This window comes from Lampetra planeri, chromosome 11 (assembly GCF_965212315.1).
Source record: "Lampetra planeri chromosome 11, kcLamPlan1.2.h2, whole genome shotgun sequence".
NCBI lineage: Eukaryota > Metazoa > Chordata > Hyperoartia > Petromyzontiformes > Petromyzontidae > Lampetra > Lampetra planeri.
Window position 1 is genome coordinate 6,193,993 of NC_136117.1, and position 21,318 is coordinate 6,215,310.

The following is a 21,318-nucleotide window of genomic DNA, read 5'->3' on the forward strand; positions in this document are numbered from 1 at the left end:
GATCCGGATCTGGCGGCGGTGGAGGCGGCACTGCGAGAGAGGAAGGATGCACTACCAGGGCCCTGGAGCGGTTTGTATGCCCGGTTGTGTGTAGAAAACGGGGTGGTGAGGGAACTGGCCGACGCTGGGCAGCCGGGGTGCATCTGCGTTCCAGCCCATGTGCGACCCCAACTACTACGACTGGTACACGACCACCCGCTCGGGGGCCATGATGGGGAACGGCGCACCCGGGAGACTCTGCGTCGCCAGTATCTCTGGCCTAAATTAGCGCAAGATGTGGCCGCCTGGGTGCAGGGCTGCCGGGCCTGTCAGCAGTGTGGGCAAAAGCCGGCGAGGTACCAGGTACCCCTGAGGCCGTTCCGAGTCAGTCGGACGAATCAGTTGGTCGGAATCGACCTGCAGGGGCCCTTTCCACGATCCCACCGGGGCAACCGATATATTCTTGTAGCGGTGGAGTACTTCACCCGCTACCCCGTGGCGGTGGCTATCCCGGATAAAACAGCCCTCGTAGTGGCCCGGGCCTTCGTGGAAAACTACGTACTTAAGTGCGGGATCCCCGAACGAGTCATTACCGACCAGGGTAGTGAATTCGAGGCCGAACTATTCCAGGCGCTGTGCCGAGAGTTCGGGATCCAGAAGGACCGAACCACGGCATATCACCCCCAGGCGAACGGGATGGTAGAGAGGATGAACCAGACTCTGGCCGGGAAGCTTAAACGCATGGCGGCCGCGAATCAACAGGACTGGGACGAACACCTCCCCTATGCCCTGTTCGCCTACACCACCGCCGTTCACACATCTACAGGACAGACCCCGTTCCTAATGATGTTTGGTCGCGAGTCTCGCCTGCCCGCAGATCTGCTGTTCGGTGTCCCTCCGCCGCAACGGGAGGAAGGGAGCCACCCCGTGGAGCACTTGCTGGAGACCCTGCGAGGGGCCAGGGGCCGAGCCTACCCGCACGGAGAGGCCGCGCACCAGCGGCAAGAGCAGGGCGCCCGACCCCGTATGGAGCCCCCCTTCTACACTGCGGGCTCCGAGGTGTGGCTGTACACTCCCCGCGTCGGTGCCGGACAGGTGGGGAAGCTGACCACCTACTGGCGAGGACCCTGGATTGTGAGACGGCAGATCTCACCATGGACGGTGCTGATTCAGGGAGGAGAGAGGGGCCGGGAGATGGTGGTCAACATCCGCCGACTGAAGCCGTGGCGAGCAGCCCCCGAGTGGGGGAGCCCCGCCGTCCAAGTACCCCGAAACCCCGGGGTCCCCCCACCCCCCGTGCCCGGGGGCCTCGCGCAGTATATGGGCCCCACGGAGCCCCGGGCTCCGAGGGGCCCCGGGCGGGGCCGGGGGCGACGAGGACGGCGACCCTTAAACCCCACCGCCTCTGAGTTTGTTCCCCAGCCCGCAGGTGCCAGAGACCGAGGGGAGCCGTTGGAATGGAGGAGGAGACCACCGCCGGAGCCCCAGGAGACGGAGCCGCCACCCCCGAGGCCAGCCACAAGGGCCGGGCGAATCCCGCGGACCCCGCGGCGATACCTCATGGGGGCAACCCAGGCGAGGTGCTCCAGTCAACCCGGGACGGGGACTGGCACCCCGGGGGGCTATGTGGTGCCACAGCGACGGGGCCGCTCGGCCGAGCCAGGGAGCCGCCCGGCTTCCACCGCCGCACTGCCCCCCATCACCCCCCCACATAAACACGCACCCGCACCCACGTAGGGCCTCGTGGTCGGGTCACCTACCCTGAGTTTTCACCCGAGGGCCCCCTAGGGGGGTTACCCCACGGTTTCTCAGGGCCAGGGAATTGGACAGGACCCTTCCCAGGCCAAGTAACACTGCGGCGCCGTGGGCGGATTTGAGATCGCACGACCATGGCGAGCTCAGAGAGCCCCGCAGTTAGAAACGCATACAAACACAAACACGGGTCAGCAAGGCAGATAGCTGGGATCAGGACCCGGGACGACTGATTGGTCGAAAGTTCAAAGGCCGGCGGGATCGCAAAAGAGCGGGAAATCCTAGGCTCAGGATTGGTCGAGAGACCAAGGCGGTCGGGACGGGGGCGCCTAGCCTTTGATGTGAATAGTTTAAAAGAAAACGCAGGGGCAGTAGGGGACTCTCTTCTTCTGGAGTTTGGACACGGGGTCAGCGACGAAGGAGTCATCGGGCGAGCCGCTAGATTGTCTGCAGGACGATCTGAGCGCCGCAAGGTCACCAAGGACTACAGACGGTATCGTGTTGCGCGCCTTACAACACCTCAGAGCGGAGGGTAGGATCCGTAGGAGAGGGTTAGTTCGGGGTAGGGACGAGTAGGAAAGCGGTTTAGCAGAGAGCGCAGCATAGAATAGGGCTACACGGCACCAGAGTGTGGGTTAGAAGCGCCTTGCTGTCCCGCACACACACACGGGTGGCTCGGTTGGTTAGCAAGGGCTAATAAAATCTCGAGCGTAGTAACAAAACCGTGTTGTTGGGTGTTTTTGGAACGTGGTATTAGCGTGCACTGCATTCGCGAGTGTGTGGTCGTTGTACGCATAAAGGCCGTGGTCTCTGTACGATTGTGCGGGTACGGAGGTGTGTGCGTTAACGCCCGGGGAGAGCACTTTTGGTGTGTTGGCGTGACTACGCAGCCGTGTGAGAGGAGAATCGTCCTTGTCCGATATTTGTGTTGACGTGCACGCGCGAGTGGGGGAGGGGACGAGTCGTCGTGTCGGCGTGTGCCCCGCTTGCGTGCGCTCGTTACTTGCGTAAGCTCTCGGCGTGCGTAATCGGCGTGCCCAAGGTGCGCGATCGTAACGTGGGCGGCCAGCGCGGCGCAGAGCGGCGCAGGAGTGGGTATCGCGTGTGGAGCTGTATGCGTGTGTGCGCGCACGTTCGCGACGTGTGTAACACAGGTGCGCGATCCTAACGTGAGTGGTCAGGGTTGGGTGAGTGCCGTGCAGAGCTGTGTGTGGGTGTGCGCGTGCGTGGTTATCCATGCCTGCTACGCGGACCCGCGGTGGAGGGGAATCCTCGGGTGACGGCTCCCACACCCTGGGTGAGGAGCCTAGCGGCGGTTCGCTTAGCAGCGGGGGGGCGATTGATGATGTTAGTCCGGCCGTTAGTATTATCGAGGGAGGGATCTCGGGGGCTAGCGACCCCCAAAAAAAAACTATAACACTACCACCACCCCATTAAAAAAATTGAAAATAAACTATTACGGACAGCTTTTAAAAAAGGGTTAAATAAATGACTCACACACACACAGAGGGATATGCTTAGATCATAACAAGTAGATTTAATAGATTTGATTCAGTGTTTATTAACTAACTAGGTGAGCTATTAGTGTGATTCATGATCCCTCTTGAAAGGGAGACCTGGATGACCCTACTTACATAAAGCCAGTTATTTATGGATCATCCAGACATCGCCCGTGTGACATACACAACCGGCAGGGCTACTGGGTAGCCAAGACTGTCTAAGGCAGTACCGCATGATGACTTCTGACCTGTCTGTAGACACACATCCGTGTCATTCCCTCATTATGGTTTTTTGAGGAATTGTGGTACAAACTAATACGTAAAAATATGGACTCGTATTCCACTCAATACATTTTTTAAAAAGTTGTGTACTCAGTTAGACTTTACCGGATATATAAATGAAATTACATTTACTGTATATTACAATGATTTCCATATTTGGGATGGTATCCGGTACACTATTATTCAACTCGCGCATGCGACATTACACGAAATTACACACGTAAAATTTAGGACCACACATTTTAGAGCAGCAAATAATTTCCAGCATAATTCATTTTCCACGTGCGGGAATGGAACTGTTGCCTCGTAGTGAGACGGCGGAGTGGCTAGCACAGTCGCCACGAGCCACAAAGGCCGCCTCTGTCCATGTCACTGACCTACAAAGTGCAAAGCAATTGAGATCAGCATTCAAACGGGCAGGCCACGCACAGCATTGCAATGCCCGGGATAGTTACTGTAGCCAGGCTTTAGCTCTGAGGCATACATACAAATGCTAACTTTTACATTTGTGAAAGTTTGTAAGCACATTTTTGACAAGCTAATATTTGCAGTTGGGCGGTAGCACGTGTTCAAACTGCGCTTTAGAAATGTTAACGTTCTGAAAATTTTATATAGAGTGAAATCTTAAATGGTATGATTTCAATATACAAGGATGTCTTTTCAAAAGAATTACAAGCCAAAGACACTTCATACATATTTTTTACAAAAAGCCTATGATGGTGAAGGGTTAGACAGCTCAATACAAATAATTATCGCATGTGACTGAGAAATCGTGAGTTTTGAATACCAGCCTGGGTCAATCCTATCTACCTAAAATGACTTGGAGGGAAGGTTGGAGGGAGCAGAGTGATCGAGGCCTAAACTGTGCAACATTTTCAAAATAGAATGTCACACAACAATCCTGGCTCAGAGCCAACACAGGGATGAACACTGTCCAATAGACATGTCCTGCCCATAGCCTCAATAACCTTCGCTGCCACGAAGAATGATAGGGTGGTTTGTGCGGGATCATGCATCGTGAGCATTCAGTCAGCTTCATCACACTCGGAACGTAATGCAATTTAACGATATCGCTGCTGTCAGTGCAAATCAGTGCACGTGGTGAGGCAAGGAGAGCAGGTAATAAGGGAGCATGTGCATTAGTGTTTCCCATACACGATCAAATGATAATCAATCAATGCTCCTGGTGTTACGACAACATCTGCTAGATCCCACAGCTGTTACAACACACAGCAACGAAGATCTGTTCCCACAGTAGCAGACCCATCTGACTTTAGGCCTCCTCCTCCTCAGTCGCTGACCTCTGGGTGCAACTCCAATGGCTGTCTCGGTCACCTGCCCTCCTCCATTCCACACACGTGCCCAAGCCATCCACAACTTTTTCTCCTCGAGTACTTCTGCAACGCCGAGCAAGTTCTGCTGGTGCATCCCTACATCGCTGTGTGCGCCAATGTCTCGCCGCCAGTGGCTTATGCACTGACCTCGGCACTGATTTTAAAATAGTTGTTCTGTAATTTATTTTGTTGAAGTCTCATAAAAAAAAATTTAGACAAATTTCCCGCCAGGGGATGTATCATCTAGCGCCTCTCTTAGACTTGCACACAAGGTGTCTTAATGCATTGGGTTCTGGCAGTGGCAGATCCAATGGGGGTGGCAATGGGGGTGATCGCCGCCCCACCCCCGAGACCCCAACATTGGTATTGTATTGATATTTAACAAAGAATTACACATTTAATGATTCTTTTTTATTAATGTTTCGGTCCTTTTTTTTTAAAGCTTGAGATTTCCAAAATGTGTATCAATTTGGCTTAGGCAGCCCATTAAATCTTCTAAAACACACTGGCCATGAAAGTATGTATTTTATTTTATTCTTAAATAACAAGCATAGGATGATTTAGCACGTGTTGCGTTTACAAGATAGAGAAGGGCATGCTTTTTGAGAATGGAATTTAAGAGGAACTCAGAGGACAGTGACCAAGAGAGAGACCGAAAGCCAGATGGTGGGATATTGTGAGGGCTGACGTTAAAGGTTGCGAGTTAACATTTTCGAGAACTGGCAGAAAGAATAAGCAATGGTAAGCTGTGGTGGCACAACTATTTTGGCAGTAATGGAGTTCTTGGCCTTTTTCTTCTTGGTTCTTTCGGTAAAGTCACGTAGAAGGGAAATAATAAAATAATAAAAATAAAACATAATAAAAGAAAATTCTCACAACGTTTCGGCCACAACACAAGCAGCCGTCCTCAGGTGAAGAAACAGAGCTGTCAGAAAGACCGCGCTCCAATGAACACTGCTAAGCTAAATTCCTCTGTTCATATGTAAACTCCTTTGTCAAGGCGCTCTGCTCCTTCCACCCAGCTTAAATACGCTGCCAAGCTTAGCAGTGTTCATTGGGACGCTGTCTTTCCGACAGCTCTGTTTCTTCACCTGAGGACGGCTGCTTGTGTTGTGGCCGAAACGTCGTGATAATTTTATTTAATTATGTTGTATTTTTATTTTTTATTATTTCCCTTCTACGTGACTTTACCGAAAGAACCAAGAAGATGAATATCTGCAGTCACGAAAGCTTTAAATCGAAATTCTTGGCCTTTGTTTGTTATTATAATTACACCTGTTCACACAGAAACGTATTTTTCAAGGAGGGTCCTGCCAGGTCTCATAAGGGTCAGGGATAATGATCATTATAATGATTGTGACGATCACTATGCATACTCCCAAATGGGAAATATGCAGTGTAATTTTTCACATTTGGACCAGGACCACGGCACACAATGGCTACTCTTGAAAATAACGTCACGGGATCTACGACGTCCACTCTGGAGCGGACAGCCGCTGGATTGGAACGGTGAAACACTGCAACGAGTGGCGAACGTTCTACCCCAGGCCATGTTACCGTCCTAACGTGATACGGGTTCTAGAATTTACGAAGAAAAATGCGTTAACCACCAGTTTGTCACCCAATTTTGCTGTGAAATGCTTCACACACCAAATGTTAACTTCTTAAACACGATCAGCAATTGACCTGTTTGTTTCCGAGATGTACAATTAGACATTATTAGCTAGCATGGTATGCTTAATTAATAGTTAAATGATGTGTAGCTCATGAGCCCAAAACGACACGGATATATAAATCACTGACAAGAGTCTAAGCGTCACGATGTTTTCCCGATGCCGAGTAAGTACGTACGTGTGTTCCTTCGCAACGTGCGTAGCCAACCGTGCTAACCGGAGGTGTGGGGGAAAGAAACTTAACTTACTTGGGAAATAAAAACGCTACGTGAAAGAGAGACTGCGTGTCCCAATCTAAGTGACGTGTCATTCCTGCTGTTTCCTAAATTGTATTTGTTTTACAATTCAGCGGCTCTCCAACCGCACACACAATTAGCCAAATGCATTTCCAATTATCAACCCCTGCCGACTGCCATGAATGGTTTTAACGTTTGGGGCTAATGTTACTCTGTTTACGTTTGCATTTTAAGGCGCAACTACAAGGTGACCGACTATTCTTCAGTTCCATTCTATGGAATGTGACACATTTCTCCTTAGCATGGTGATTTTTGCAAATTTGCAGATTATTCTTCAGTTCCATTCAATGGAGTGTGACACATTTCCTTAGTATCGTGATTTTTGCAAAGCAGCCTCAATCAGTCTTTCTTGGATTAAAGACCCATGTGGGTACGGATGCTTTGCATCTGCCTCTGTGCACCTCTTATAACACGTTCTTAAAGGGGTATCGTAACATCCCTTTGCCGACCTCCTCCAAATTCTAGATAATCCTCTCGAATGGCATTCGAGGAGTCCCAGGACTTATCTGGCACTGGAGGATGGTCTGTGGATCAGCTGTGCCGCATGAGCCACCAGCAGAGAGATCTTCTCTGTTGTCAAGATGATTCAACCCAGGTCCGTCCATCTAGAAAAGGGTGACCGAGATGTTGGAGGGCCTTTGTGGGCTCCAGCTGCTGTTTTTCCAATTTTAGAGTCCGACCGCGGGCTTGGAGAGGTTTCCATGTTGGAGACTCATCGCTATGTTCTTTCAACTGTTTTCAATAGGTTTGCTCCCTTTTGACCAAGTACTGCATATGATTTGTGGGAGGGAACTAGATTTACTGGAAAACACACACTAACCAAGAAAAAAAAACTCAGTCCGTATCTACACAAATGAAAGAAGCCATTGTATAGATATTTCAACTAAAAAAATGCACCATCGGCGATTAGTCAAACAAATTTGATGGCAACAGTCACACAATGGCACGCTCCGCTAAACGAAGTTACGAAGAGAAAAAATGAAGTTGACAGTTTACCAAAAGGCACATCGCTTTAAACAATGGCACCATTTATTCGACAATGTTCCCAGAATGCACTGAGGTAGTGGGGGAACAGAGGCTGGCCTGTTGATCGGAATGTAAATGTATCACAGATCACTTGGAGATGAACACAGAGAATCTCTAGATCACCCAGGTGGCAATCTTATTTTGTCAAGCAATTTAATGAGTGACGTGCTTGGTTTTTTGGTCAATTTACTAAAGTAGTGCTTTTAAACCCCTATTGTGGAAATGTTGACATTTTAAAAGATGTGGAAGGCCTGCGGGACATTTTTATTATTTCATGCCAATGTTTTTTTCCTGGTTATTTATTTTATTTTGCTTCAGGGTTGAGAGTGTAAACCATCAATTTAAAATTGCCTTTTGAACAAAAAAAACAGCCTAAACAGCCCTCAATTGCTGTCATATCCATAACAGATGTAGTTATCGCAAGCATTGGAAAGGAATTGAGGAAGTTGGAGGGTGAGATGAGAAGTTAAGTTATGCTCTGCTACACACTGGGATATATGTAGGGTGGGTGGCAAACGGTAACAGGAGATACAGATCAAAGAGAAGGATGGCCAAAGCAATTGCTGCCACCACACCTCACCATTACTTCCTTCTGCTCTGGAATCATTGGCACCGATCTACAACACGGCTCGTCACCGCCCGTCTTTCTTACACATGCCCCGACCCACGAGTCTTTTCACAGGACACTCACCCCCCGAATGGCACAGCCTGATCAGGAAATTGTAATTTTACTCACCGTGGAGGAGTGATGATGATGCATATGTTACCACTGCTGTTGCCCTACTTAAAAAAGTTTGCTTGAACTATTTTTGTCACCACCACCGCCATCTTACTTGAGGTTTTCTCCTTGGTGACCGACCTCTAGGTGCCACTTCCAATGCTTGTCTTGGAAAACCTGCCTTCCTCCATCCTGCACGCGTGCCTAATCCATAACAACACCCTTATCTTGATGTCGCCAAAGTGTGGAGGGAACTTTTGCAACAACAAAAAATCGGTTTTATGAGACAGAAAACAAAGGAGCTGTGTGGATATTTTCAGGGCTCTGCTTATGCACGAACCTGATCGCCAATTCATCATTGCCTGCCGGGTTCAAAATTACGATGGGGTCACGCTCACACAGCGGGGGCACAAGAGTTAGACTCAGCATAGCAGCACAGACCGCTTCCTTCCCATGCGCAGCGAACACAGATCGACCTCGGCAGTGACGTTGCAACCGGCACGCAATCAGCTCACAGTGGACACCTGCAAGTCTGCAAATTAAATACTGAGGTAAAGCTCAACTGTGGGACGGATGCTTACTGAGGTGGCACTAGTGTGTGCAGTCAGAGGAAAAATTTATACATTAATGAACGCATGAACGATTAAATCAATTTTGAATACGTGTACTGGATGGCTCAGGGGGCGAAGGAGCAGCACTACCATAATGTGAGATGGTCCATTCAGATCGCAGCGAGAATCGATTCAACTCAATCGTCATCCATTTCATCATCATAATTTATCATCAACGTTATCATCATTGTCACCATCAACCCTGTAGGATTGGTAAAAACAAATATATAGCATCATCTGATGCAGCTGCAACAATCAACGGGGTTGGCCTGTTCACTGCCACAGGAACGTGGAATTACCACCACTGGCTAATGACCACAGAACGAGATGTTCAATGGCCATTTAAGCAATTTAAGCAAGGGAACACATCAATTACTTCAAATGGGACAATTAACATGTGTGTACTGCACACACAATACAGATGTAAATGTAGAAGTAGGTTTTTACCCTTTTAAACTGGTACAAAACTGACACCTTTACCAGTTTAAAAGGGTAAAAACCTACTCCTATATTTTGCCACTGGTAAAAGAGATCTCATAGTACAGATGTAAATGTTTTATAGGAGTTAACAACGTCAGATATTCAATGATCGAGTCGAAAATCAAATCATTAAATTTTCCCTGGGTGATTTAGAAAGTTTTGGTTTTGCTCCCTACCCCGCCCAAACGATTAAGAAATATTTATTTATTTTGCATGGCAAGCACACGGCAAGCGTAATGTGGGCGTGGGCACATTGCAGAGCTCATTAGTAGCCTTCAGCCGTTCAAAAAGATTTGGAGAAAAAAAAACGCAGGCGCATTTGTAACAACAACAATAAGAACAATAGACAAAACAAACGCACTTTTATTCCCTACGGTTCTTTTCACTACGATTTCTCTTAATTAAGCATTTTTTTGTGTAAGCTTATAAAATAATGGGCAATAAATTACCATGATCACGACTAACTCAAGGTTCCATTAGACGTGCAGGGCCAAGTAATAATTATGCTGCAATTCTGTTGGCGAAAATTTCCATTGCGTCGTTTAAAAAGAAAATTAGAATCTGCGACACGCATGCATCCGCCGTAGAGTGACGCGGGTGAACGCGGGGTGGAAAGCGCGCAAACAAGAGGGGGCTGCCGGGTTCAAACGCGGCGCCATTAATTGCGAGCCTCGATGCGAATGCTGGCGCTGAGAATAATGCGGAGGCCCTGGTGAGGATTTCATTGAAACACGCTGGACGATGCACCCCCCCCCCGCCACCTCGCCCTGATCAGCACTCGTTCTGCGGACAGCTCCCGACGCCCGTAATGAACGCGCGCATACGTAGGCACGTGAATTATTTGGGCCGATTTTACGGCCTCGCCTGACGTAACCTTTCACCGTGTCAGCGGATGTCGCTCGGAATACCAAGTCCGGGCAATTGTGGCCATGCCGAATGATTGTCCATGTTGTTGGCCGTCGAGAGTTTACGGAGGGGCACGTTGCGATTAAATGATGGCGGAAACGTTTGTGCCGTCTTGCATAGGTATCGACGGTCGTCATCGCAACACAGCAGGAGCAGCAGCAGCATTGTATCGTGATGAGTGCCATCGTTGTTATCAGCTTTGCACTTTGTAATCGTAATTTTCCATTATAATCCATCAATACCTTCTTAAGTGGCTCGATAGGACTCACTGTAGTGAAGGCCCTTCTGTCAACAGTGGGGTGAGCAAGCAATTGCAGGGCAGTGCTTTTGCATTTTACATCCCATGACAACAAACACCTTTAATTAAACAGCAATGCCTCGATACCACAGTTAGATCAGACCAGCACAGGCTCTACTTTGCCAGATTCAAGCGACTTTTTGCTGATTTAAGACAACTACTTAATTTGTTTGGAGGGCCTTACAACACAGATTTGGCCAGATAATTATCTAAGCGCATAACCCAAAATCTATGTATACTGTAAAAACCTTCGTGTTAAGACAATAGTGCTGTGGGGCAATTGGTCAGTGAGTCAATCTATCATCATAAGGCCTCCAACAACAATAACTCTGATTGCACCTCCGATTAGCGCAGTTGGCTACGTACAATAACTGCCGGGCAACGGAAGAGTACAAAAATCAAGATAATTCTGGTGTGTCATTATAAAGCACTTGAACTAAGTTCAAATTATAAGTTAGAGGTAATCTCTAACTGTGCACGGAGTGAATTTCCCACGCTTAGAAGTGCAAGGCAACACAATTGGCGTGATGAGTTAGCCTGCATGCAAGGTCACGGTGTACGAAAAATGGGACGTTGCAGAGAAGGTAAAAAAAAAGTCAAAGTAACTTCACGCTCAAATGAGCGATTACATTACCAATGCGAATTCTCACTGACGGCTGGGAGAGGCATGGGTGAGCATTCCACATTGCTTTGAGTGGGGGACCAGTCATTCCATGAGAAGGCCTCCCACTTGGTGGCACAGCATCATCAAGTGATGGCCCTTTCACTCACCATAGAGGAACAATGACGGTAATATTTGCGATCACTGCTGGTTAGATTGTATAAGTTCTAATGCTTCTGATATTTATTACGTGTTGATGGTGCTCATTATAATGATTATCATGCCGCTCACTATCATTATTCTTAAGGTGCTGCTGATGGTGATGTATTATTGCCGCTACTCATGATGATGATGCTAATGCTGCTGATAAGATTATCATGGTGCTGCTGTTGATTATGATGCTGATGACTCTCATACTGGAGGCTACGACAAGGATGATTATCCGATGCTTGGGAGTCCGACTCTACCAATGAAGCTCTCTCCTGGCACCAACAAAGTAAATCAATTCGTAAACACAATTGTGTGAGAAGGAAGAATAATAACGATGGCAAAAACTGTTTCAAGTTAAAGATCTCTCATCTTATGTGCGCAAGACCACTGCTTCAAGCCAGCAGGATGAATGGGAGGGTCTTACGAGAGCTACTCTGTTCATCTCTGTCAACTAGACGCGTGTACAAATGTAGTGGCCTGCGATCCAAAACAACTAAGCTTCCCAATCCAATCAATTTGTTGTATACAATACATAACGCAAAACAATCGATCGTGTTGTCGTGGAGAATATACGCGGTAAAATAATTAAGCAGATGCTGTGCCTCCTTTTAATATTTTGTCTTTCCAAATCTCATCTGTGACACGGCCTTCTGAGAGTGAATTCATTCAGCAGGATTGGTTTAATGCCAGCAAACTCTGCATCGGTGCCGATAATCACTGTCTCATGAGCTTTGTCAGGCTATACTAATGCTGGTAAATTTTGCCAGCTGTTTTAGTCATGTATGTTGAACTTCTTTCGCACAGTACGTAGCCAACCATGCTAATCGGTTGTGCGAACAGGCAAGGACCCTCTCAGTTCGACGGTTTGTGTAGTACTCTTTATAAGGCAACTTCACAGGTGTTGCACAAACCTCTTCTCTCCGTGGGGTTAATGAACATTGCACTTTTTGAAGTTTCAGACGTGAAACGACGCCATGATTTACTTCCAATTTCACATTGGACTCTGTTGGCCATGGCTTTGCAGAGCACAAAGTCAACACAAATCAAGTGCCCTGTTTTGGAGACTTATAAGATTACTCTTGGCTCTTTGGCAGATAAAGGTTTTTGGCTGGGGAAAACAATACGCAAACGTTGGAAGAAAGCTGTAACCTGACAAATGTGGCCCAAACAAACTCCGTGTTGATCCATTTGTCATTAGAAACGTGCAACAGGAAGGCAAACACACCCCCCCCCCCGTGTGGCCTGAGAGACCGGAGAGCCCAGTGTGATGAGCGAGAATTGTCTATGTTAGCCGTGGCAAACAGAGGGATAGATTATGGTCCAGCACTCGCTGTGCCTGGCTTCTTGTGTCTCGCCACACCACAATCGGGTACTGTATGAAGGCTGACTATTCTGATGAGAGGCCAAGAACAAGTTCAGATACTTACCACCAATGGACATGGCCAGGAATTGAACATGAACACAGTTTTACTGCGGTCATAGCACAGTTGTACGAACCACCATTGTCACTGTGAAGACAAAAACTAAAATCCCTCATATAGACTGTTGGGGTAAGTGCTGTTAGCAAGCACCTATGAAGGCTGGCACGGCACACGAAGGAATGAGTGGCCAACACCACGCCCGGCCACCTTTGTCTCCCCAGTGGTGATGTTTACACACCCCACCAGGTACTCATTTGAGGCTGAGTCGACCTAGGGGAGCTCCATGACCGGTTCAGATAATCGTCACTGGTGCTGGCCATGAGCGGGAATCAAACTCGGGTCACCGGGTTTGTAGTGCAGCGTAGCGCTAACCCCCACACACACACAATTTCTGCTCTGACCAGAGACCTCGCGATAGCCGAATTTTTTTTTGTTACAGCTACATAGGCACACGGTGCACTTACAACCATCTAATCTCACACTTAAATTATAGGTCATTAGTATGCAAAACAAATAGTGTTAATGATAATTGCGTTAATGCAATGTTGATTTTTATTTTGTATATACTTAACATGAGTCTTAATTGACCATCACAAAACACACACTACAAAAAAAACAAAGACAATAGCCTTTTTTTAGGCAATGAAATTACCGTCCTTGTTACAGTAATTACGTGCAAATGGTGCACAGTTGGAAATATTAGGGCTCCGCTTGTTTTTTTTCCTCTCCCTAATTTCCTTCCACGTTTGTTCTGTTTTGATTGCCAGACTATTACAAAGCACGCTGCATGTGTTCACTTCGTACAAATTTCCTCCAACTTCCAGTTGACGACAAAGCCACATCTGAGCGCTACTCTCCAATGCAAGTTATATTAATAAGCAGGCGGGCAAAGTTAACGAGCAAATTAAAAAGTAAACAAACATGCTACGGGTGATGAGCAAGAAAGGGGTAAGCATATGAAACGTCGCGAAAACAACACATTTTCACTCACAAAGGTAGGGTGAGTGGCTCAGGGACATCATCATGGCCATGCCAGGGCACTTGAGTTGGCACCATCGAGATCCTGAATTCAAACTCGACATTTAAACTGGGTGTTGGAGCTCTCAAGTGAAGTCCTTCAATGTTGATAATTGCTTTTTTACCCTTTAATCTGGCAACAAAACTGACACCTTTTTTACAAGGAGTCATGTTTGCATTGACCACAATACCTGCAGTCGGAATGCAAACAAAAAACATAACTCTGATAATGTATGCACTGTCCTTGAAGTTGATTGGTCCACACCCGAGATAGCTTTCTTTAGAGCCTAGTCTCACATGGTGTTGGACCAGATGACGCCAAAAGGCGCACAACTCAAGGACAATGAACCATCAGAGTATGAGAGCTCGGGGTAAGCATTAACACCATGGGAATCTCATTTGTCAGTAGCAAAATAAGATAATTGGTTTTTTACCCTTTATCTGGCAACAAAACGGACACCTTTTTTACAAGGAGTCATGTTTGCATTGACCACAATACCTGCAGTCGGAATGCAAATAAAAAACATAACTCTGATAATGTATGCACTGGTGTCAGTTTTGTTGCCAGATAAAAGGGTAAAAAAACAATTATCATATTTTGTTACTGGCAAATGAGGTTCCAATGGTGTAAATTCTTCAATGTTCTCAACTGATTTTTGTGTTCAGTGTGTTGTCTTTCACCCCGCACCTCCGATTAGCACCGTTGGCTACCTATGGGGCGAAAAAAGTTCAACGTACATACACGTCCACATTTCTTTTCTGATGGCTAAAATGTACAATTGTATAATTGCCATATACAGAAAATCACTCCCTTGGGTGAGACAGGCCGATTGAATTGACCGCACAATCTAGTTCCACGTGCAATCTTTCAAGTCTACTACACACGTGTGGGTGCTCAGATTTCCACGTGTTCACGTGTGTGTTCAGTATGAAACACAATTCACCCTTCTTGCGATACAAAGAATCGTCACTTTACGATCTCACAATTGTTTCAAGAATCTACTCTATTTTTCTGAGTATATCTTTTATGTTTTATTATCGATCACCTAGCCTAACCATTACATCTGTGTCATTTGCATATATAAATAATTGATTCTCACACTATTTTATTCAAATGTCACGAGAGCACGGCGGAACGGAGGCAGCATTGAAGTTAGCCCTAACCGAGAATCTAACTCAGATCACTGGGCTCATAGCGCTGTTCGCTAAAGCCTGTGCCACCACTCGCCGCCCCATGTTGTCATGTATATGCACATGTCATTAGATAATGGATAATTCTGCATCACTAAGGTTTGGTAAAAGAATAAAAAAAACTCAGCCTGTCATTGGCAGGGTTCACGCCCTCCACTCCATCCCATCCCTTCCTGCCCTTTCATAACCCCTACGTGCCCTCTGTTACGGTCGCTCATTCCCCGGCCCTTGCACACCCCATGCCGTCTGAATCTATATATTTCTGAACTGCTTTCAAACTATGTAAAGCGTCTTGAGCTCAGGCGCTCTATAGATATGATATAATATAAAATAAGATAAGACCTCAGCAGTGCTTCTTTAACATGTTGAATTTCATTTCTCAGACTGTCACCATCTGACACTTTCTTAGCTCGATGTGCGGGGTGATGGTGTGACTCTGCCTTCAGATGGTGACAGTCTGACAAGTGGAATTCAACATGTTAAAGAAGCGCTGCAAATGAACGTTTACAATGATGCACAAATCAACAGGGCATGGAATGCCAAAACCAAATCAAATAACACGAGCATTGAAACTGCCCAAGTATTTAAAACAATCAAAATGCCGTACATTGTGGGAGTAACTGATAAACTAGCCAGATGTTTGGAAAAACAAAACATCCCAGTCAGATTTGGCACAGTACATAAAATACAGAAATTAATATCTGGTACAAAGATGTATTACCGAAGCTATCAACAGAGGGTGTGTACAGGATTAACTGCACGTGCGTTAAATGTTATGTTGGGCAAACAGGACGAATGATCAGTACGAGACTAAAAGAACATCAGAGACATATTAAATTCTCCCAAATGCAACTGTCAGCAGTAGCAGAACACGCGTGCCAACAAGGGCACTCAATTTATTTCGATAACGTTGGAGTTCTGTGCAAAACTAGCTACTACTGGCCAAGACTAATTAGTATTCTTAGGTTTTTTCGGTAAAGTCACGTAGGTAAAAAAAAATTAATTGATACAGCTATCATGCTGTGACGGTTCCACCTGAAGACGGAAGCTTGTGTTGCCTCCGAAATGTAGTCACGAAAGCTTCAAATTTAGAAAGACTAATTAGATAATCTATCGAAATTGAAGTAAATACAATAATTTTAACTGTTCGGATAGCTACCGCCTTAGTGCTGCATGGAAGCAAATCATCAAATAATACATTGTTTAAATGCATGCCTATAAAGGTCAGCATATTCCAATGGGGATTACCGTTGGTACGGTTACTTTAATACACACACTAGACAAGAAGGACAAGATCAAAGAGCTCGCATAATGCACATGCATAATGAACGTTGCCTCAGTAATCACCCCCCCCTCCACTTTCCACAAGAGCGCAAAAGTGTGGTCACCACATCTGCGCCTCTATATAAGGAACGAAACAGGTGGACTTCTCCACAAATCTGGCTGTCGCCTGATGAAGCTGGTTGTAATTATTGGCGAAACGTCGTACTCAGATTGTAAATGTCGTGGCTTGGCTCTCCAACACACCGGTGTGCTGTACGAGTACACTACACTATACACTACATTATACACTACACTACTATACACTACACTATATACTACACTACACACTAGTACTGTACTAGTGACGAATTGGCATGTTCTGATTATGTGACAACCCTCACTATTGGGCTGTGTCGGGTGGTGGCGGTTTTTAACGACACACTTATATATTTACGCGATCTAACCCAAAACAACCTCTATTATGGATGATATTGGTCGCGAAAGCCTACGTGTTAAACTACATACATATATATCAGGCTTCATTGTGAATAAAAGCAATGCTGCTCAAAGGAAAACGCAGAGAGATATTCCATTTAAAAAATCTGAACATTTGTTCAGACAGCCATTAAGCAACTTAATGGAGCACTTGCATGTGAATGGTGTTCAGTACGACAGAGCTCCCTTGAAAAAAGGTACTCCATATACATTTGTGGAATATTTATATAGAGGCGCTTGGTTAAATGTAATTGATTCCATGCATACTTGGGTGGTGAAAATGTTTTGAGAAAGGGACATAAATAAAAAAAAACAATTCTAAACGCATTATATTTCACTTTGTAACAGGTCATTCCAAGACACTTGTTCTGTCATACGGTCATTACGCACAGATGGGACATCATTGTAAACCTAACTTCGGTATGGTGCAAGTTTTTAAAATGAAAAGATCTTCGTCATAATACATACCCACTGCCCATCACAGACATGTGCACGAGAAAATTACCCCTCATTTAGCCCGCAGAGACTACTGGGTAAGTGCTGTAAGCAAGCAACCACGAAGGTTGGTGTAGCCTTCACAGGGGTAGAGTGGTCAGCATCATGCACACCCTCCTTCGTCTCTCAAGTGCTCATGCTCACACAGCACATTTAGTTATAATTTAAGGAAAAACTAAAACAGGTTCAGATTCCAACGACCACTAATATTGTGTGGCATATCCTGGGAATGAACCCAGGTCACCAGGAATGTAATGGAATGTGTGAACCACTTTGACATTGCTCCTGACACACATGTACGTACACACAAAGATACAACCTCCAAAATAGCCTTATGGACCGCGAGGGCAAATTCCATTATCGAGCACCAAATACGTTCGGCACAGCATACAACAGAGTGGCGAGGCCACTGTGTTTCTCCCCAGCGCTGAAGTTCACACCACTGTACGAGGTGCTCATTTAAAGCAACATCCGCTGAGGAGAGGCCCAGGACTGGTTGAGAAAAATAACTGCAAATGGTGTCCGGCATCATTGTGGCGTGATATCGAGCTGGGGTTGCTGGCATCGTAAACAAGAGTGTGCGAACCACGATGTCACAAATCCCTACAACGCACGAATGCACGTATGCATGCACACATAGATACACTTGCGAGCACACAGCCGTGTCATACGCAGGCAGACAAATAGCTCTTACAATCACTTATCACCCACTTTGTCAGCATCGCCAACACATTCACTGAAAAAATGTCAGCACAAATAAACAAAAACAATCTCTGGTATAAAAAAATAAGACACAAATCGCCAGACCCAAAACCATTTCTGCGAAATGCCCTGCCTGCTTGACTCACCTTCAGTTGAACTTGCAGGCTACCAGTATTGGTGCGCACTCGCTCACTCACGCTCGCGAGACAACCCTTACAGAGAAGGCACGACCGAGAGAATTTGACTTGGGACCGCCGGGCCACACAGTTGCTGATGTTCCGCTTGGGAACAAATCGCATCTCAGGCAGTTGAGGAATTGCTGATGCTGCGAGTAAATAAGACCAAATTTGACATTGATCTTCTCGCGCGCGTGCACACACACACACACGTGAGCACGCGTGAGCACGCGCGCATACACGGCAAGAAAAAAAATTGCAGAATTTTTTGGGAAAGTTTTGGATACCTGAGGCAGTGTAGCTTGAGGGGGGGGGGGGATGTTGTGGGTAGAAGCATGTCGTGGTGCTGCTATGGGATTGGCGTGGTCGCCCGCATTCTCTGCTGCAACGAATGATTCCATCACGGTGGCAGTGGACATCTGTCGGTTCCATTTAATCACGGGTGGCAGGGTCAGGGTCATGCCACGCTCTGCATTTATAGCGCCGAGGCCCGCAAACTTTTACCTCTATCTTATTTTCCAGCGGAGTTTTTATTGTTATTGTTATTTCTAAAACTCTCTTTTCCTCTATTTATATGCCCTCCCATGGTCTCACTGAAAAGCACAATTTTCAAGGCACTCCCCTTCTTGTGGGAACACAACAGGAGGGCTGTGGTCAGCATTGTTGTGCAATCACTGAGCAGTCGCATAGGAGACTAAATGCGTGCAAATTCCAGACAAATGTATGTATGTTGAACTTCTTTTGTACCGTACGTAGCCAACCGTGCTAATCGGAGGTATGGGGGAAGGCCAACAAACTAAACATAAAAAGCAGTTCTGAAGAAATTAGTTTTCAATTTGTATTAAAAAGTTCATAGTTCCAGTGGCATCCTAATATTGGAAGGAAGAGCGTTCCAGACGGCCGCAGAAGCGCATCTGAGAGTACGCGATGCGGTCACCGTCATTGTTCGATGGTTAGCCAAAAGCCACTGCGAGGATGACCTGAGTTTGCGTGATGGTTTAAGCTCCTTGACGAAATCAGCAAGGTAAGTATGCTTGGACGAAATAATTCCATAAGTGCAAGCCACTTTACAACACTTTTTGGCTGGCACATTTACACAATTTCACACGAATCCTCAAAAATGTTTAGGCAGTGGCTAATGGTGGCGAATGTGGTGATGTTGCAGTGGTTAGCGCACGTAAAAACTGGGCCAGGTGGCCCACCCTAAGATTCCGGGCCAGGAACAAAACCATGGGCAAAAGGAACGTGAACAAAGGCTGAGCCTTTCCGACAGTGGGTGAACGCAGCTTGATTAGAGCAACTGGAGGCAGAGACGAATGGGAATGCATAAATATTTGCTAGCAACACCACCCCTCCGTGTTCAACGATACCAACTTTAAAGGAGCCAATACAAAAAAAAACCCAGCCGTGATATTCTATCCATTGAGGGGGATGTTTCACTTCATTATGGTATTATTCTCACACTAAATAATGTTTTAGTTACCGGCTAAAGCCTACTTAACTATTAGCTCTTTTTCAAAGGCGAACTGGCCACACATGATCACTCATTCAAGTGACTTATGTCATAAAATTTGGAAATTTGTAGTCGTAGCCAAATTAGCCAAACGCTACTGCGGCCGTCTGGAACGCAAATATTTATGCATTCCCATTCATGGAGGAACCGGAGCAAAATCCACATGACCACGGGAAGAGAGAAAACACACAAGCTTCAAATATACAAGCATCGTCAAGGACAAGATTGAACCCACGACCTCCTGCGCACCAGGCAACGGAGATAACATCTCGCCATCACAGTGCTCCACACAAATTATGCTGGTGTGTTTCTGGTGATGCTGTTAGTGGTGTGTGGTGTAGTGGTGCTAATAATGCTGCTGTGTGTTGGTGGGGATGGTGGTGGCATATGGTTGTCCTGAATGCAACGGTGGTGATGTTGTGGTGGTTGTGGTGTGCATTCGTGCCGATTATGGTTTTGTACGTTAATGGTGGTGGTGATGGAAGTATGTGTTGGTGCTGAAGGTAGTGGCTGTGATACTTTGTGTTTGTGCCGAAGGTAGTTGCGGTGTTAGTTTGTGCAGCTGCCGAGGGGTAGTGGCCGTGTTTGTTTGCACGGCTACCGATGGAGCTAACAATCGCGAGAGCGGTGTCGGCAGCACTCGTCATTCTGGACTCACCGGCCCAAAGGAATTGCTGTCCAAACTTTGGCCATGATGGTCACCCTCCACCCAGCAGTGGCCCTCGGGCACGCGCACGTACCTGTTCCTGTAGCTCAGGGTTCTGCAGGGGAGGGCAGCGAAGAGGGCACAATCAATCAGTCAAGCCGAGCCCTGCGGCGGGGGATTTTACAGAAGACATTGCCCATTGAGAGTACGAGACTCGGCTGTGTAGGAGGCTTCAGAATGAAATAGAATGGACAGAGCTTTTCCGTTGTTTCACACGCTCATTGCTCGAACTGGGATACAATTGGTGGCTTTACAACCATATAAAAAGACATTGATGAATACAACTATTGCAAATATTTAATAATATAACATACTGACATCGTGGGCATAGGTCGTTACAACACACTGGGAGGTAAGGGTGCATACAGCACCAAAAACAAATATGACCACTTTTATACGTAAGCTTTCACGGCCAATATTATGATTGGTAACTGTGTTTCTTTTGAGTTAGATCATGAGCTGAGCTTTTGTTAACAACCAATGGTCCTGGATGTAATCCCCAGCGAAACACTGTGCAAAATTGTCCACATTTTTCTTACTTTTCAGATTTCTGGTTTGCTGAAAAATCCAATCAATCGGCATATTTGTTCATGTGGCTCTGTCGGGTGGTGGACGATTACAGTTAAACTATTCACATTTTACTCACATTATCTAACCAAAAATAAACTGATTAT

At 46.4% G+C, this 21,318-nt stretch overlaps 1 protein-coding gene across 4 annotated transcripts in view; it reads right to left on the reverse strand.

Moving 5' to 3' along the window:
- The window catches only part of IMMP2L (inner mitochondrial membrane peptidase subunit 2), a 303,938-nt gene that overhangs the window by 51,158 nt on the left and 231,462 nt on the right, over window positions 1-21,318 (reverse strand). For all 4 annotated transcript variants that reach the window (XR_013585867.1, XM_078598685.1, XM_078598683.1 and 1 more), the window contains exon 5: window positions 20,597-20,699. Coding sequence is in view for 3 of the 4 variants with exons in the window: in XM_078598685.1 (XP_078454811.1) it covers window positions 20,597-20,699 (103 nt within the window). In the remaining variant the exon portion in view is untranslated. The remainder of the gene's footprint in view (window positions 1-20,596; window positions 20,700-21,318) is intronic.